Raw genomic sequence first — 18,902 nt, forward strand, 5'->3', positions numbered from 1 at the left:
CCTCAAACATTTGGTTTCCATACTAAAAATAGCTAAAAAGTACAGCATAGGGTCATGGGAACTGGTTTTATTTATGAATCTAACTGAGAGAAAGGAATCAAAGTGAAAACTACAGTGTAGATTTCTCTAAAAGTCCTTGTTGACATTTTTCTTCTTTGACGGCATTATGAATTATCTGTGAAAGAATGCATCCTGAAGTATTCAAGTTTTTCCTAATAATTCAGGTATTTGCTAGTAATAAAATACTAAGTCAGACAGCAGGGAGAGCTTGTGATTTTTTTTAGAAAAGGGAGTTATGTTGTCATTAGTTATAAGGGAATGTCTGTTTTTCTCAAGCCTCTTACCGGTATTTTAACCAAAATGAAATCAGCGCCAGGGCTGTCAGAGTTAAAAGATTCGTATTGTTCTTCGGGTAGTATGCACTGGTTATGTAGTTTTTATTCCTATATGGCTAGAAAAAAGGATCACAGAGGTGGAGAAATTTCTCTGTGATTATAGATGTTTTTTAAAGTTAATATTATTTAGTTTGGAAAGATGAAGAATGATTTGTGGGGAAGACCTGAGGAGTAAGGGGGCCATTGAAGTTTCTGTAATTATTAAAGAGTAGAAAAACAGACTTCCTCAGTGTATCTCAGTAAGTGGGTAGGTAGAACCAAGTAACCTTTTTTTTTTTTTTTTTTTTTGTGAGGAAGATCAGCGCTGAGCTAACATCCATGCCAATCCTCCTCTTTTTGCTGAGGAGAAGTTGCCCTGGGCTAACATCTGTGCCTATCTTCTTCCACTTTATATGGGACGCTGCCACAGCATGGCCTGACAAGCGGTGCATCGGTGTGCACCCGGGATCTGAACCCCGGCTCGCCAGCAGCGGAGGGCGTGCACCTAACTGCTATGCCACAGGGCCGGCCCCCAAGTAATCCTTTTAAAGTGAAGATTTATTTTTAGAATACATGAAAGATGAGTATATGAAACTCAACCCAAGAGGCAGTAAAAGTGGGAAACAATAATACTGGTGTAGAAAACTAACAAGTGATGAGTATGATATATTATTAAAGGGAGCTAGAGTTATTAAAGTTATTAAAAATTTATTTTGAGTCCGGTCTATAGTATGTGCCTAGTAACTGTTAGGTATTATTTGTCATCTTTTACCTTTTTAGGGTAACATTATGAAAAGCAACAACAGTGAGTTCCCACAGAGATAATATTAGAATCTGCTGGTCATTGACCTGTTGATCTAGAATTTCTTTGTTCTTATATTCCAAAAGGTACATAGCTGTACATAAATTAGAGAAATTTCCTTGGACTCACTTGAGTTATCTATATATTATAATAATTGCTAATATTTTAAAGCATTCACAGTGTGGCAGATATTGTGCTAAGTGACCAAATTACTTAAAATGCATTAACCCAGTTTATTCTTACAGCAACCCTCTGAGGTAGGAACCGTAATTATTCACATTTTATAGATTTCTGAAGGTCGCAGAAAAAGTGAAAGGGGATGCCAGGATTTGAGCCCAGTCTTGTTCCCGATTCTACACTTTTCACTTTTCTTGTGTTCTGTTGCTACTCTTAAAGAGGAGAAGAATTGCCATATAAAATGATTCTTAACTGTAGTTTTCTTTCCCCACAGGTGTAGACTTGGAAAGTGGTACTTGTATTCATCCTTTAATTCCTGAGAAAGTGTCTCCTCTTTTACCTGCAAATCATGTGACCATGACGAAAGGAACAGGCTTGGTTCACGCAGCCCCAGCTCATGGTATGGAAGATTACAGTGTGGCCTCTCAACACAACTTGTCCACGGTACTGCTCCTCTTTTTTCCTTTTTAATGATTGCTTTTGTAGAATTAAAGTGATAGTTCCTAACTAACAACTTTATTTTTTGATAATAAACGGTCATTTTTGTCATCATAATTAAAATTGTGAAATGCTTAGGTTTGTGCAATACACTAAATAAAGCCTCATTAATTCATACTAATTGAGAAAGATTTCCTAGAATTAGCACAAAATCAACACAGAGTTAGAATTGAAAAAATATATTAAGTGGGGGAAGTTTTTTTCTTTCAACTGTTAAATCACATAGATTACTTTCAGTTCCTGAAAAATGGCAAGTGAATTTTAGTAAATAGTTGAAAAGAACAGTTTGGTGTTTTTTTTGTTTTGTTTTTAACTAAATAATCTTCTCTAAATTTATTTTACACGTCAGTTACTTAGCAAGTTTTTCCATTTAGTTAAAGGCAAGTCTCATTCATCACAATGTATATACATTACCATAGATCTGTAAATTGTGACCAAGTTAAAGATGTTTTTAGTATATTTTCTTACTTTGTGGTATTAAACTTTGGGTATATGCTTTAATAACACTTTTTGGCTTTTGTGATTTAAATGTGTAAATTCATAAATTCTGATTGACTGAATAAGAAGTGCCCAAATTTTCAGTGTAGTGCAAGACTAGACTGTATTGAGATGTTTTATATATATTGTTTTGCCAGATATTGTCATAAGATAAAACATCTTGATACTTTATTTTAATTGTTCAAAATGATACTTTGTAGGATTGTTTAGTAGATGAAGATGGAGTTTTCACAGATGTTGCAGGTCCTGAACTTCAAAACAAGGCTGTCCTTGAAGAGGGAACAGATGTGGGTGAGTGTTGTGTTTGCTGATATCATAAATACCTATTTTCTGAAAAACAGTCAGCAGTAACCTTTGCCGACTACCCTCCCATCTTATATTTTCAACAGAAACAAAAAGCTAAAATTATATTTTATTTTGCCACATAGTTTAAAATGGAGTTTGGGATTTTTTCATCTTTTGCTTTGAAGTTGCTCTATTTGTTCAAGCAAATCAGAGCAGTCAACAGGGAGTGATGTTGTTTTAGGACTACACAGATAGTGATCAGCAGTATTAGTTCTGTGGAAGGATGAAATCAAGCTTGGGGCTAGATGTTGACTGTGAATCAGACACTCCCCACTCCTTTTGTAACTCTCGTAAATTGCTGACCCAGGTAGCATGGTTTATGTATCGCCGATCTTAGGGGTCCTCCAGTCTTGATTTGTCTTTCTGCGTTTCTAAATTAGGTTTGTGCAATACTCTAATGGATCTAGGGACCAGGTACTATGAAAACCTTTCTTTGCCCACACTAAGACTAAGGCTAATTTAGACCTGGTGTATTACTTCCCTAGGGTTACTGTAACAACTTACCATAAATTTAGTGGCTTAAAACAACAGAAATTTATTCTCTCACAGTTCTAGAGGCTAGAATCTGAAATCAAGGTGTTGGCAGGGCCGTGCCTCCTCTGAAATCTCTTTGGAAGAACCCTTCCTTGCCTCTTCCTAGCTTCTCGTGGCTCTGATAATCCTCAGCGGTCTTTGGCTCAGAGTTGTATCACTTCAGTCTGCCTCCACTGTGGCCTGTCCTTCTTTGCTCTTGTGTGTCTCTGTGTATCCTCTCCTCTTCTTATGAGGACACCAGTCATTGGATTTAGGGCCCACTCTAAACCAGTGTGACCTCGTCTTAATCTGATTGCATCTGCAAAGACCATATTCCCAAATAAGGTGACATTCACAGGTACTAGGGGTTAGGATTTGGACCTATCTTTTGGGGGACAAAATTCAACCCACTATGCCTGATTTCTTCTAGATTATCTGGAGACCATTTTAAGATTCATGGTCTGAAAGCTTATGACTGAATTTCAGATACAGAATTCTAGATATATTCTGTCATCTTTCTTTTGAGGTGAAGAGCCATGGGAATGGGATAATTTGGAGTCTGATTAAGGTTTTATAGTCCTTGTTTTTTTTTGCCAGGAGATTCACAGATTAAGCGTTTGATACCTGGGAGATGGCTACTCTTACTGTCAACCTATTGGTCCAGATTTAGTACTCCTGGGAGTTTAGAGAGTTATTAGGATTTTTGTAGTACTTTTTAATGATGTCTGATGTAAATTGGTATTGATTTCTTCTTTTTAAGTTATAAAGATGCTTCAGGGTGCAAAGAATTTGTTGAAAGAGGAAAAATTGGTACACAGCTATCCTTATGACTGGAGGACCAAGAAACCAGTGGTTATTCGTGCCAGCAAGCAGTGGTTTGTAAAGCTCACGGATCTTAAGACTATAGCCAAGGTATAAAAGGCATCCTACTATAAGGGTTGGGTTTATCACTCCCTCAGTATGAAAGGGTTGTGTGTGAGGTTCGGGTGGGGTTTGGGAAGTGGAAGGGATTGCTGCTATTATGATTTGGTTTCATAAAAATGTAGAATTTTAGATCTGGAAGGACCTTGGGTTTCATTCCTTCATTATACACATGCATAAAATCAGGCTTAAAGAGGCTAAGTTCCCAAATTTCCTGCCCACTGTTGTGAAAGTAGCATAGAATTAGGGCAGAACTGAGTTTAGCAAGTTGTTTAACCTCTCAGAACCTCAGTTTCCTCATCTATATAAAGGTGATAATGCCTAGCTCATGGGATAAGTGAATAAAAGTTCCCAGAACAGTGTCTGGCACGTGACAGACGTTCAGTAAAACTCTTTTAAAACCCTTTGCTTCCTTAAGATTGAAATTGCAATCTATTTGGAAAGTCCTTGCTTTGTTTATAACTGGTGTTCTAAATATTAATATATATTTGAGCTCTTTCATTTAGTACATGTATGTATCTGTGTATCTCACGAACAACTTGATTCTGTTGAATGAAAGACCTCGACTATATGTTTGTTAATCAGCCTCAGCATACAGATATTTTGCTTTACAGCTTACATCTAACATTACTATAATTAGTTGGTTTACTTGTTGGCCCAGCAATTTGAGGCCCTTGCCAAAGCTATGCAAGCATTTATGTTTTCTATATTTGTGTAGAGTGGACAACTGTGATGTGGACTGGTTTTTGTTCTTTGTTTTTTACATTTTTATTAAGTCTATTTTCCTTTTAAATGTTAAAATTTGTAACTTCTGGCTCTGCACAGATTTTTGGTTGCAGAACGTCGAAGTCTGATGTAATATGCTAAAGCCAAATGTTTTTTTTTAACTTCTTCATAGATAATTTTCAATTACTCCTTGCAGAAATAGAGAGAACAGAGTAACGTACTGCTATGTTTCCATCACCCAACTTCAACAATAATCAACTTTTTGCCAATTTTATTTTTATCTACCCCCTGACCCGTTATCGACACTTCCTACCCTTTGGATTATTTTGAAGCAAATTTCAGGCATTATGTTTTCCATAAATATTTCAGCATGTATCTGAAAGATAAGGACTCTTTAAAACATAATTCCAGTGCCAATATTACCACCTTAAAAAAGTACCAGTTTTTCCTTAACAAAACCAAACATCCAGTTAATATTTATACTTCTTGGGTATTTAAACCATTTATTAGTCAAAATGAACTGCAGATGATGCCATCCTGCCAGCAGGTGGTGCTACAAAGAGCTTTCTGTAGTTCAGGTGAGTAAGGAAACGGTTTAAACCTGTCCTGAAAATATAAAAATGCTTTTATTACTGGTAGAGAGATTTTTTTTTTTTGGTGAGGAGGATTGGCCCTGAGCTAACATCTGTGCCAGTCTTCCTCTATTTTGTATGTGGGTCGCCACCACAGCATGGCTTGATGAGTGGTGTGTAGGTCTGCACCCACAAACCCTGGGCTGCCAAAGCGGAGCGTGGGAACTTCACCACCATGCTACCGGGCCAGCCCTGGTAGAGAGATTTTTTAAATGAAGTTAACATATTTTGGCTTTTTTGGAGATTATTATCAAACATTTTTGCTATACAATTCTTTTGATAATTGACAAATGAAATCAAATGCTAGTAGTTTACAACTTTTTTGGGGGGTGGAGAGAGGGAGAGTTCTTGAGAGATAATAAGTAAATAGGAAGTAACTGTTATTTTGAGAAAGTGTTTTCTATGTTGTAATCCATACTATGTAAAATTAGGTTATATTGCAATCCTTGTTTGTCAACCTAAGACAGTAGCTTATTTTTTAAGCATTTAAAAAAAATTGTTAAAATCAAGTTTGAATTGATTTTAACTGTAGTTTAATGAAGTATAGTATTTCTACTAAATCTGTTATTACTAGTTTTGATCTAGGGTGCTTGGAAATTAGTATAAAATCTCTTGTCACATCCTCCAAAGGTGAAGTCTGTGCACGATGTTATTTATGAGATATTTTGTGGCCCCGTTTTAACTTTGCCTTATTTGCTCTGAAATCTGTAGTTTTTTAGTTTAGTTTCTTTTTGAGGGGGGCATGTGAATGACTATAAACATCCAAAGTCAAGAGCTGTGTTAGGATAAATAGTGACAGTTCTAGAAAATTTGTTCTGCTTTCTCTCATTGGACTTGATTTTTGAATCAATTGCAGGAATTATTAAAAAAAGTGAAATTTATTCCTGGAGCAGCACTGAATGGCATGGTCGAAATGATGGACAGGAGGCCATATTGGTGTATATCAAGACAAAGAGTTTGGGGTGTTCCAATTCCCGTGTTTCATCATAAGACAAAAGATGAATTCTTGATTAACAGGTAGAACTCTTTCTAAAATTTTTGAACATTTTAGAGTGAGTGTATTTTCTTCAAAAATAGAAAAATAGTGGACTATTAAGAACTCTTGATATGTGTTAAATAAAATACTGTAAAATAATTTTTGCGGGGGAATAAAATATAAATTTCAGAAAGATCCTTTCATATGATTGAAATTTTAACAAAAACTAGATTTATTCAATATTGATACTAAGAAGGAAAGGCTCTCATTTTTTCTATGAGACTTCATTGTTCCTGTGTGTCCAGTGTTGTGCTGGAGTAAGGTGTCTGGAATCCAGAGATGAACAGTGTTTAGTAGCAGAGCCTCGTATGTGATTGGTGTCACTCTCTTCCTCTAAGTCTGCTCTCCCTTTCAGTAGAAATGGCATCATGTAGTAGTGTAGGTACTTTAAAATTCAGGAAGCTAATATAGCTGAATGCACATAATTAAAGTTATTCTAGTGATGATTACATTCCCAGTTATTTCTTCTTTTTTTTCCTTAAGTTTTTCTTAAAATTTGGAAAGATAACACATGGACCTCGTGAACAATTCACAATAGAAAAGCCTGTAAAGTGAAAAGAAGATTTTTTTCAGATCATACACTAGACCCTTTTTTAAGGCAGTAAACAAGACTGACTTGGTACCTTCTCTTAATGAGATGATAATCTAGCTAGTTTATCTTCTAGTAAATTAGGGAGGCTTTCAGTATTATTGCTGATGTGGAAAGGGGGGTGTTAATCATTCCTTTTAGGAATGCATCCTAGGTTTTCATTTTCTTTGAGTAATTTTGTTAATGGAATTTTTACTAAGTTATGCCATAACATGAGCAGAGAGTTTGAGCACATTTTGGTAAGTATTTCCATGTTTCATCAGTTGGGGATCCAGTGAGGTTTTTGAGGGCATGGAGGCCAGAGTGTAATGGCGAGTTCAAGAGACTGTAGACAGAGTTGAATGTCCCTACCTTGCGGTTTCTCATCATTTTTGTAAAAAGGTTCTACTTTTCGTTGTCAGCATTATCAGTATTTCTTTAGGTGGTACTTTATGAATACATGTATTTTAGGGTTTTTTTAATGTCAATTGAAGTGGTTTTTTTTTTTAATCACCTGTAGCCGTGTATTAGGTAGTTCTTAGTATGCTGTATGTGACGGTTCCTTTTCAATTTGAAATACTGTTTATTATATCACTACTTCATGGATGACTGGACACCTTATGGCAACATGGCTCAGAGGGAAGAACTAAAAGCTCTGCCTTTGGCAAATATTGAACCATAAAACAGCTCATTTGCTTCATTCGTAGAGGATGTGGCATTTAGGGCCTGGAGGATTAGGTAGGAAATGGGGGAAAGTATTTTGCAAGTAGAGGGATCAGCAGGAGCTGAGGACCTGAAGGGGGAAAAGTATAACGTGTACAGGAACTATAATGAGACTGTGGGGTGTGGAAGGGGACTAGAAAGGTAAACTAAGGAAGATTGGTTGGGGCAAATTGTAGTGAGTCTTGAATACCAGGCTACGGAGTTTAAAGTTTTAAGTAGGCATGAGGAGTAAGAGTATGTTTTAGGAAAAGAAACTAGAGGCTAGAGACCAGGAAGTCATTGTAAGTCTATTGTAATATTATTACAATTTGGAGCTGAGAAAGATGCTTTGGCCTAAATATTGTTACTTATGTTGTTCTTATAATTTAGAGCTTGGTCAGATATAAATTGCTAATATCTTAATACACCTATTAAAAATTCAATTTGAGATAAATCTACACAAGTATTGTTTAAAATTCCAAACCGGAAAGTTTTCTTTTAAGGAAACATTTATAAGACACTGCCTCATTCTTTTCAGTATTTAAAGAAAAAGATTTTTAGGGAATGTCTTTCAAGTGATTTGTATATATCATTTGATCATTTGATCAAGTGATTTCAAGTGATTTGTATATATTAGTAAGTAGAGCAAACTGGTTTATTTGACCATTAGTTAATCACAACAGTATAATGGTACGTAGGTCAATTGGTGAGTAACCTAGGTGAAATAAATGTGAGCTGTCAGAAAAACACAAGCAAATTTTCATTAAGTATCATTTATGTTTTATTTACAGTCAATACATTTACATGGTTGTGTTACAGATTCTTTTCTGTGCGTCTACCATTGTGTTACTTGCATGTATTAGTTGATTTCTGATTTTGAAGTAGCAGAGATATACAGAATATTGGCCTACAGAAATGACAGACAAACTTAGCTATATTGTCTGTCAATTCATAGGTCATTTTCCTGTACATCATTTCTTAATGATGACTCTAATCCTCTTCCATTGTTGGGTCCTTTTTGTGATGTAATATTTGATTTAAGAAAACAGATGTCAATTCTTAAGTATTTGTCAGTTTTTAAAGATAGCATGAGAAGTTATCTTTTTTCCTCCTTAATCAAATGAGAATCAACTACCATGATTTTCTGTGTTTCTTGGGTATGCCTTTATATTGTAGTGAGTTGGTAACCATCAAAAGTAACAGCATCTCCACTGGAAATTGGTACACAGTCCACATGGAGTTGCTGTTACACTTGATAACCCCGTTAAACATATCAGAAGATTCCTCCTGCTTTTCTTGATGAAAGTCTGTAAATTATCTTTTAAGTATGCTTTTTTCACAGAAGAAAATTTTGGTTAATTGATATTCTAAATAAGTTTAGAGTCTGGTAGATTTGAAACTCTGATGCTTAATTTTGATTTGAGTTAATGTTCTCACTTATACGTTATATTCATATTTGTATTTTCTCAAGAAATAATTCCATTTCTGACTCTAACAGTCGATCATTTTTCTGAATCTGTAATATAATGCCATTATAATTTAGGTGGACATCTATTCCTGGGTAATAAAGACAAACACTTTTTAGCATAAAAAAGATAAAATTTAGAAACATCTGCAGGGGCCTGGCTGGTGGTGTAGTGGTTAAGTTTGCACGCTCTGCTGCGGTGGCCTGGTGTTCACAGGTTTGAATCCCAGGGGCAGACCTACGCACCACTCATCAAGCCATGCTGTGGCGGCATCCCACATACAAAATAGAGGAGGATGAGCATGGATGTTAGCTCAGGGCCAATCTTCCTCACCAAAAAAACCCAAAAAATTTAGAAGCGTTTGCTACCTAGGAAGGAAAAGAAGTTGTTAGTTAAATTTCTTTCATCATTTCAGATGATTGTAATCAACTTAATAGTATTAATACAATAGTTAACATATGCATTTAGGAAACGGCCCCTGATTTCTGGAAATAATGAGAAATTCACTAGAAATAGGTAAAGAATTTCCAGTTTAATTTGATTGTTAGCTTTACCTACCTCAAACTTTTGCTCATGTTAATAATAATGACCTTTTGGTGAAAAAATTTGGACATGTTCATTAAATAACAAAAAATTTTTCCAAAATTGTTTTCTGTCACCTTTAAAACATAAATGTAGGATTAAATTAAAAATAGAATTCCCCCCCAAAATTTCATTGTGTTCTAGAATTAAACTTAGTAAATAAATATGAAACATTTAGCCTCTTACCTCATTCTTTTTCCAGTAACTTGCAGAAGAAAAGTTGTCTTATAGTCCTTAATAGTTTTGTCTTTATAAAGACGAGACGCAGGAAACAGTGGAATGACAGCGACACTTGCTTCATCACCTAGTAATCGTAATGCAGCTTCATTTCCAGTAACTTGCTAAATAAGCCTTCAGCCCAGCTGATATGGAAGTTCAGAATGATTGGTTGGTGTTACCGTTGCTCATACCACCTAGTGGGTTTGCACAGATTGGAACCTAAGAAGGGACACGTAATGCATGTGTTCAGATAAGGCCCTTGTGTAAGGTACAAAGTTTTATGACAGACTTATTGCTTTATGAAATACAGCAGTAAAATGGAAGCATAGAGATTATGTAGCGATAAGTGGTTTCACCCACTTTTATCAACAGTAACTTATACTGATCTTTAGGTTATAAGTTAACTATATATTTGTGCTCAGTATAGGATATTAACAAAGTAAAGGGGAGAATTCTTAAATTTCCAAAGACAAATTTTGACTTTCTTGTATTTAATATCATTAAGAAATGCCTATAAAATTGTTTTAAAAACTTTTTAAAGCGATTTCAGTTTCCTTATAAAAAATTACACTTCTAAGTATTTATCCTAAGGAAACGATGGCTAACGTCTCTTGTACAAAGATATATATGTAAGGATGTCTGAGTTGTTTGTAAAGGAATATAATGATGTAAAAAAGAAGAGATAATTTAAGTCACTTTTGGAAGAGTGAATATGCAGCCATTAAAAATGGTAGCTTAGCTTCTAACGGCTGCCTAGTTCCCTGTGTGTGAAAGTCAAATAGATGTGGCCCATCCCAACGTTTGGCTGTTTCTGAGTTTTCACTATAGCACTGTACTGAGTATCCTTAAGCACTTGTGCAGCATTTATTTGGGTTTTTTTATCCAAATTATCTTTTCAGATTTTGTTTGAATGTTAAATTTGTCTTTGTTTTGGGACTAGCCCGGTGGTGTAGTGGTTAAGTGCGCGCGCTCGCTTCAGTGGCCCGGGGCTCGCAGGTTCGGATCCCAGGCGCACACAGACGCACTGCTTGTCAAGCCATGCTCTGGCGGCGTCCCACATAAAGTAGAGGAAGATGGGCATGGATGTTAGCCTAGGGCCAATCTTCCTCAGCAAAAACAGGAGGATTGGCATCGGATGTTAGCTCAGGGCTGATCTTCCTCACACACAGAAAAGAAAAAAAAAATTTGTCTTTGTTTTGCAACCCAATTTGGTTACCTCAAGTTTGTAGGTTGTATGTGTATGTTTATTTTTATTGAAAATTTTGTTTTTAAAACTCTGCCACAATTTTTTAGGATCATTCAGACCACCAGAGTACAAGTCAGGAGCAAGTTTTCACTTGGTGATACCAATTCTGTGTACTTAAATTTTGATTTGTTTGGATTGTAAGAATGTTTTTGTCTTTGAAGTCTGCATTCTTGTTTATCATACCTTTTGTTCAGTTTTTATCCTCTAACTCCAGAGTTCTCTTTAGTTTATTTTCCTGTCTTTAAAAACATAAGTAATAGAGTTGTCTAAGATCTCAAAATAGAACTGAGCAACAGAATATAAGCCTTATTAAAGTACATTTAGTGCATGATGTTTTTATTTCATGATATAAAGTAAGGAAGCAAGTCTTGCTCTAAGTATTAGTGAGACTTGCTCTATTAATGAGGGGGGTCTTCTTTTCTCCCCTCTTCACAATGGTTCATGTTTCTTTTGGATATGTGGAGAAAATTTTTCTTTCGTCTAGATTCGTCTGCATATGTTAGGAGGGACCCAAAAATATTGAGTCATTTTCTTAGTAGCGTGTAGTTTTACTTACGACAGCTTTTTTGAAATTAGATTTTTAAAAATTACTACTGTAGGATTATTTTCATTGGTGTAGATAACGTTATGTGGTTATGTCATTTTTAATAAATATTATTAGGTAAACTAAAAGAAAAATGAAACTAAACAAATTTTAAGAGTTTAAAAAAAGGATATTTGCAAATAAGGTATGTATAAAATGCAAGATTAAATTTCTTATATTGAAACATATTGTATATCTAAGTGAATTATTAGTATCTTTATAAGAAAATGTAGCAATTAAAACTTCAATTTTAGTTAGACCAGAGGTGGTTGACTAAACTTGGTGGGATTTTACAGTTGCCCTAATAACATGCCAGCTGCAAAATTGGAATCCTTCTTTGCTGTTTGGTATTAGACTAGTTAGTTATAGGCTCAGTAAGATACTTGAGCATAGTTAAGTAACACTTAAAATATAATTCTAAAACTTCATTGAATTATCTGCTACTTACGGATATAAAAAAGAACTTAGAGCTGTTATAGTTGAATTTGGCACTCTAAAACGGATCTGTGGGGCCGGCCTGTGGCGCAAGCGGTTAAGTGCGCGCACTCCGCTACGGCGGCCTGGGGGTCGCCGGTTCGGATCCTGGGCGCGCACCAGCGCACCGCTTGTTAAGCCATGCTGTGGCGGCGTCCCCTATAAAGTAGAGGAGGATGGGCACGGATGTTAGCCCAGGGCCAGTCTTCCTCAGCAAAAAAGAGGGGGATTGGCATCAGATGTTAGCTCAGGGCTGGTCTTCCTCTCACACACACACAGAAAAAGGATCTGTAAGTATCATCTATAGTTGTAAGGTTACTGACTGAAATATTAGGACTTTTTCTTTTTATAAGTATAAAATTTTTCACATAGCCTTCTTTCTCACAGCTTTTGCCAGTGTTCATAGAAGTTGAATCTCAGAAAGATAATATGATGTATTCCTGTCAGTATCTAATAAGCTGCATGTAGAACCTGGTCTTTGGACCTGGTGCTTGCTCTGTCAACACGCTAATCTCCTGAGACGCCCTGGTGCCTGACTTCATGTCTGGCTCCTGGTTTCATTATGCGTGGGTCATGAGAGTCTTTTTGCCTTTGCTTAGCAAACCCTGGAGAATAGGAGTGTGAGTTCACGGTTACAGTGGTTGTCTTGTTGGATGAGTTAGAGAGGCTGAATGGAGAAGTGAGAACAGAGTTGAACCGTGATTTAGAAGACACACTTTCAAGGCCTGGCTTTTAACTGTGTTACTTGCTTAGGCTCATGATTTAAGGAACCTGAGGCACAGAATAGTTTATCTGTCAGTTTAGCTACTGAATATGTTTTTCTGTGAATCCAATTAGAATGCTTTGAAATCTATAATGTGTGATATACACATAAATGCTTTTATTTTGATTAATGATAATATTAATCCTAACATCTCTATGTTATGTTCTAAATTAGTATGAAATTTTACTTCAGTATTATTTTGTATCTATTTATTTCCAATACATTTAACGTAGTTTTACTATTTACCTAAAATTACGATCTATTGTAAAAATAAAAAGGCAAAATGACACTCATATTTAGAATCATTCTTTTTTATGAAAATTTCATAATTGGTATGAACAGAATATTTACTATAATTGTTTATGTGTAAATGCACTTTGCTAGTATTGCTCTTTTTTTTGGTTCTTTTAGAGTAATAGCTTTAGGTTTATTCAGATTTTCTATTCTAGTATATTCAATTTTCTTAACTGATAAAATGTTCTGTGCAAATTATATAAAATAGTAATATGTAACTAAATATTGTCATATAACTAGGTAGTTATTGCACAAAGTTTTTATGGTCTCATATTGTAAAAGTTTATTTTTACTGTTAAAGTCCATCTAAAATGCGTGACTGCATTAGCATTATGGACTTGTGCCCATTTTAACATTCTGTTTCTTTATAATTTCTTCAAAATAGATGCTGGTAACATTATGCTTTTTCAGTCTTTCCTTTATTGTATGACCAACTTAAGTATTTCAAATTTTAATTTGTAAAGCATGTTTAATTTATAATACCCATTTGATTTTTGCTGCCCACAACAATTTTTTCTAAACACTTCATTTTATCTGTGAATTATCAGACCTAGAGAGGTTAAATGATTTGCCATCAGTAGTCATGATCAATAAGAAGCGGATCCAGATTAAGAACTTAAAGCTTTTTCCTGTCCACTGCTCTTTCCGTCTACTCTTGTGGACCCATATTCTTAGTGATTTGCATTAATGAAGTATGGTAGAAAGGAGGATAATTCAAAAGTTGGCTTTAGTATGTGTATTTTAATCTTTAAATATTAATATGAGTATGTATTTTGGTAATTGGTTAACAAAATTGACTGGCTAAATTTACCTGACTTTAAAGAATCAGTTTAAATAATAGTTAATGCTTGCCTAACACTTACATGTGCCAGACATTGTTCTAGGCATTTTATATATAAGCTCTGTTAATATCCATAATAGCTCTGGTAATGATGCCGTTCTTATTTGCGTTTTGCACACCGAGGTACAGAAATGCCAAGTGCTTTGCCCAGGGTCGCCTAGCTTGTAAGCGGTAGAGCTGGGAATTAAATCAGAGCTCTCTGGCTCCAGGGTCCGGGCTCTTGACCCTGATGTACACTGTGACTCAACGGAAGGCAACTACAGGAGGCTGTAACGTCAATAAAGCTGTGATAATAAATGAAAAGTAGGTTATTCCTGTGAGAAAATTTAATATAAATTTTTCCCTGAGTTTAATTTTTAAATAATTTATAACTGTGTATCTTCCCAAAGAAATGGTCAATTTCAGTATTCATTTGACATGCATTTATTGGTTTCTGTTGTGTGATAGGCACTGTGCTAAGTTTTACGTGGATCATCTCATTTAGTTTGCAGTGAGGGGAGTATGTAGGATCACTAAAATGTAAGTTCTATTAGGTCAGGAATCTTGTCTGCCTTGTTAACTGCTCTATCTCCAGTGCCTAGAACAGTGTCCAAGACTTTGAAGGTGCTCAATAAGTATTTCTTTTTTTAAAAAATTTTTTGTTTATTGCAGTTACATTGGTTTATAACATTGTAAAAATTTCAGGTATATATCATTATACTTCTATTTCTGCATAGATTACATCATGTTCACCACCAAAATACTAATTACAACCCATCACCACACACATGTACCGAATTATCCCTTTCACCCTCCTCCCTCCCCCCCTTCCCCTCTGGTAACCACCAATCCAATCTCTGTCCCTATGTGTTTGTTTATTGTTATTATTATCTACTACTTAATGAAGGAAATCATACGGTATTTGATCTTCTCCCTCTGACTTATTTCACTTTGCATTATACCCTCAATGTCCATCCAAGTTGTCACGAATGGCTGGATTTCATCATTTCTTATGGCTGAGTAGTATTCCATTGTGTATATATACCACATCTTCTTTATCCATTCGTCCCTTGATGGGCACTTAGGTTGCTTCCAAGTCTTGGCTATTGTGAATAACGCTGCAATGAACACAGGGGTGCATGTACCTTTACACATTGGTGTTTTCAAGTTCTTTGGATAAATACCCAACAGTGGAATAGCTGGATCATATGGTAGTTCTATCGTTGATTTTTTGAGGAATCTCCATACTGTTTTCCATAGTGGCTGCAGCAGTTTGCACTCCCACCAGCAGTGTATGAGAGTTCCCTTCTCTCCACATCCTCTCCAACACATGTTGTTTCCTGTCTTGTTAATTATAGCCATTCTGACGGGCGTGAGGTGATATCTCATTGTAGTTTTGATTTGCATTCAATAAATATTTCTGAATAAGTGAATTCTGTTATTCTCCTTAGCAGAGGGGACAACCAAGACTTTGAGAAGTTGTAGTACTTGTGCATGGTCATGTGTATAAAAAGTGGCAGAGTCAGGATATAAGCCTGGATATCTGTTGTCAACGTCTGGCCTCTAGTATGGCCTTGTGTCTTGTGCAGATGGATTTGGACTTAGTCCTGTAAGCAGTGAGGAGGGCCCTGGAAGTATTTGAGAGGGGGCTGGTATGATAAAAGCCGTTTTAGGAATGCAACGCTCTCAAAGATGGGTTGTGTCAATTAAAGAGATGAGAAGAGGGGAAAGTCAGACCACTGCATCAATCTAGTATTGTGGCAGTGAGGTGACTGATATAATATCAGTGAGACAAAGAACAAATCTGAGTAATACTTCAAAAGTAGGGACCTGGCAGAACATGTTGGTTTAATTTGGGCAGAAATTGGAGGGGGGGACATAATTAGGAGGTTGTGAATATAGGACCTGGATAGAAAATAGATTGATAGAAATAGGGAAACCAGTAATTGAAATAGGGATATCAGAAGTCTTTTTTTTTTTTCTTTTTCTTTTTCTTTTAAGGGATACATATGATCAGTTTGATATTGAATTTAAGATGACAGCAGCAGCCAAGTAAGCATGTAATTGAAGATAATACCACTAAAGTTTGGGGAAAAAGATAGGAAAAAAATATCCTGCAGATAGGGAAAAATATCACTATTTCTTAATTTTAAAATGTCCAGTATTAGTCACAATAGTTTAATTGAACAGTTCTGCCTTGTCCCCCCTAAAATAGCCAAACCATCGAGCATATTGTGAAACTAGTGGAACAACATGGCAGCGATGTCTGGTGGACTCTTCCCCCTGAGCAGCTTCTTCCAAAAGAAGTCTTATCTGAGGTACGTTTCTGTCTGTATTTAACAGCCTTTGGTGTGTTGCATGACTGAGTGACAACATGAGGATTCTTGGGCGTTAAAAAGTAGTTACATTATCGTGTCAAGTTAATGAGTTTATTATAAATTAGGAACTGGTGCAGTTTGAGAGTAGATATTTTTCTTTAGCTATAGAAGCTTGGTGTTTAATACAGCAGTAGAGCATGAGGGTTATTTGTTATTTCATTGAGGGCCAAGAGTTTAACTGATTTCGTTGACTGAGTAAATGTAACTGTGCCTGTGAGAGAACAGTGCCTAACATTGGTACATCAGAACTTTGTGGGGTCTGAATCAGAGTTAACTGACTGCATCACACACCAAGAAAGCCAAATTGGAAGATAATTTCAAGAAAATAAGAACAATTTGTATTTACCTTAATAAGTGTGTAATTAAGTGGCCACAGTCACTTTTACATGCAAATGAGTCAGTTGTACTTAATTGTGAAATATTTGTGTGTTTTAAATTTTATTTTAAAATGTGAATTTAATGGTCATATTTCATTTTCTTAAGACTTTTTGGGGCATTTATTATAAATACTGTGGTCTTAGCATAATTAAAATGCTTTTACATTATCTTACTAGGTTGGTGGTCCTGATGCCTTGGAATATGTGCCAGGGCAGGATATTTTGGACATCTGGTTTGATAGTGGAACTTCATGGTCTTATGTTCTTCCAGGTAATTTTAAATAATAGGTTACATACGAATCAAGCAGTTTTGAAAATACATAAATGTTACTTAGAAGAAATCTATAATCAAGAACTTTTTTTTGTTTTTTGCTTTATTTAGAAGACAATCTCCTGCTCTAATATATTTTAGATCTGGAAGGAGCCTCGGAGATCATTTAATCCAATGATTTCTATGTAGAAATTTTATGTAGAACCACAATACATAAGATAGATAAAAATGGGAATTTTCTCCTTCCTCTCAATCAGCTCATTCTCCTTGGTCCACTTGGCAACCTCAAGGCACCCAGTTCTGTAAAACAAAGTTTGGAAATCACTGAAATGGTCTGACCCCATCATTTTTCAGGAGAGGAAATAAGATTGAGTTAGAGGCAAATTAGGTGATGGTCACATAGCTTAGTTAGTGTCAGACTAGAACGAGGACACCCTGGGTTGTGGGTCTCATTCTTCTGTACCACATTGCCTTTTCATGGCTTTCCCCCTCTCTGTACAGACAACCCACTAATCTTATACCCACTCATAGTTAGGGTAAGCTTTTGACTTGTTGGCTAAAGAGAAAGGAGAGATTGGGCAGGAATTAAGGCGGGAGTAGTAGGAGAAGGCACACGTTAGAAGATGTGTTTAGATGCTTGAGAAGAAATATCCTCAGGGATATTAAGTGAAAAGTCAGAGATAAAATGAAGAATACAGCTTGTCATCCCTATGCAGATAAAGACAGGGATGAGGTGGCAGGGAAGCAAGGATAGATCAGATAGTTCCTCGCATTGCTGCTAAGTGCCGACTTTGCCCCCAAGAGATCCTCTTTGCTTTCTGGAGCAAGGGAATGTGGGAAAATAGCTTGTCTGTGCAGCTGGCGGTTGTTAAAGGGATTGGAAAGGATTGTCCTCAAGTTTTCCTCGAGGTATGCTTCTGATACTGGGCCTCATTATTGAGAGGACAGTAGTATGATTCCTAGTAGGTAAATATATCCCTTCATTTGGGCTTTTCTTTCAGCTTAGGAAATTTGAAAAGCAAAATGCATGTCAATTTATGTTTATATTACAGCTAAAATGTACATAATAGTTCATAATGGCCAAATACAAGTTACATATTTAAAAAATTTTTACAATTTTTTTATTTCATAAGTTTCTCCTACTGGATGTAAGAGAAAATATTGCAAGTGTTAAGTACTTTGTTTTCCTAAATTCTATTGAAAATGTAGACACATAACACTACGTGAGGTAGGTAGGCTAAGTAGTGTTATAGTAGAAACAGGAAGAAGAGTAACCTACTGCCACATTTGGGGCAACATCCTGAATTTCAAATGAGTAGCCATATGCAAAACAGTGCTTATGCAGTATATTTCTAAGTTCATTAAGGACTTCGGCCTTGGTGAGAATTGCTGCTGAGCATTTTTACCAAGAATGCTCACCAATTCTTAGCAATTCTGTCCTGGCACTGTTGCTTTTTACTTTCTGAAGTGGTTTTACATTGCTAAGTACAGCAAGTGCAAGTTATAGATGGAGCCTTCACCTGGGTTAAACTACATGCAGACTGTCCTCACAACCTCTCTCTGCTGCTGTCATTGTTGTGATAGAGTTTGGTCGTGCTGTTTCTAGTTTGTGATGTTCTTAACCAAATATTTGACTG

At 35.9% G+C, this 18,902-nt stretch overlaps 1 protein-coding gene across 1 annotated transcript in view; it reads left to right on the forward strand.

The window, feature by feature from the left end:
• IARS2 (isoleucyl-tRNA synthetase 2, mitochondrial) overlaps positions 1–18,902 on the forward strand; it is a 59,147-nt gene that overhangs the window by 23,296 nt on the left and 16,949 nt on the right. The window contains exons 9-14 of the mRNA XM_004439667.3: positions 1,628–1,797; positions 2,550–2,640; positions 3,968–4,119; positions 6,343–6,503; positions 16,455–16,557; positions 17,172–17,265. Coding sequence (XP_004439724.1) covers positions 1,628–1,797; positions 2,550–2,640; positions 3,968–4,119; positions 6,343–6,503; positions 16,455–16,557; positions 17,172–17,265 — 771 coding nt within the window. The remainder of the gene's footprint in view (positions 1–1,627; positions 1,798–2,549; positions 2,641–3,967; positions 4,120–6,342; positions 6,504–16,454; positions 16,558–17,171; positions 17,266–18,902) is intronic.

This window comes from Ceratotherium simum, chromosome 36, assembly GCF_057802395.1.
Source record: "Ceratotherium simum simum isolate JZ-2026a chromosome 36, ASM5780239v1, whole genome shotgun sequence".
In the NCBI taxonomy this organism is placed as follows: Eukaryota; Metazoa; Chordata; class Mammalia; order Perissodactyla; family Rhinocerotidae; genus Ceratotherium; species Ceratotherium simum.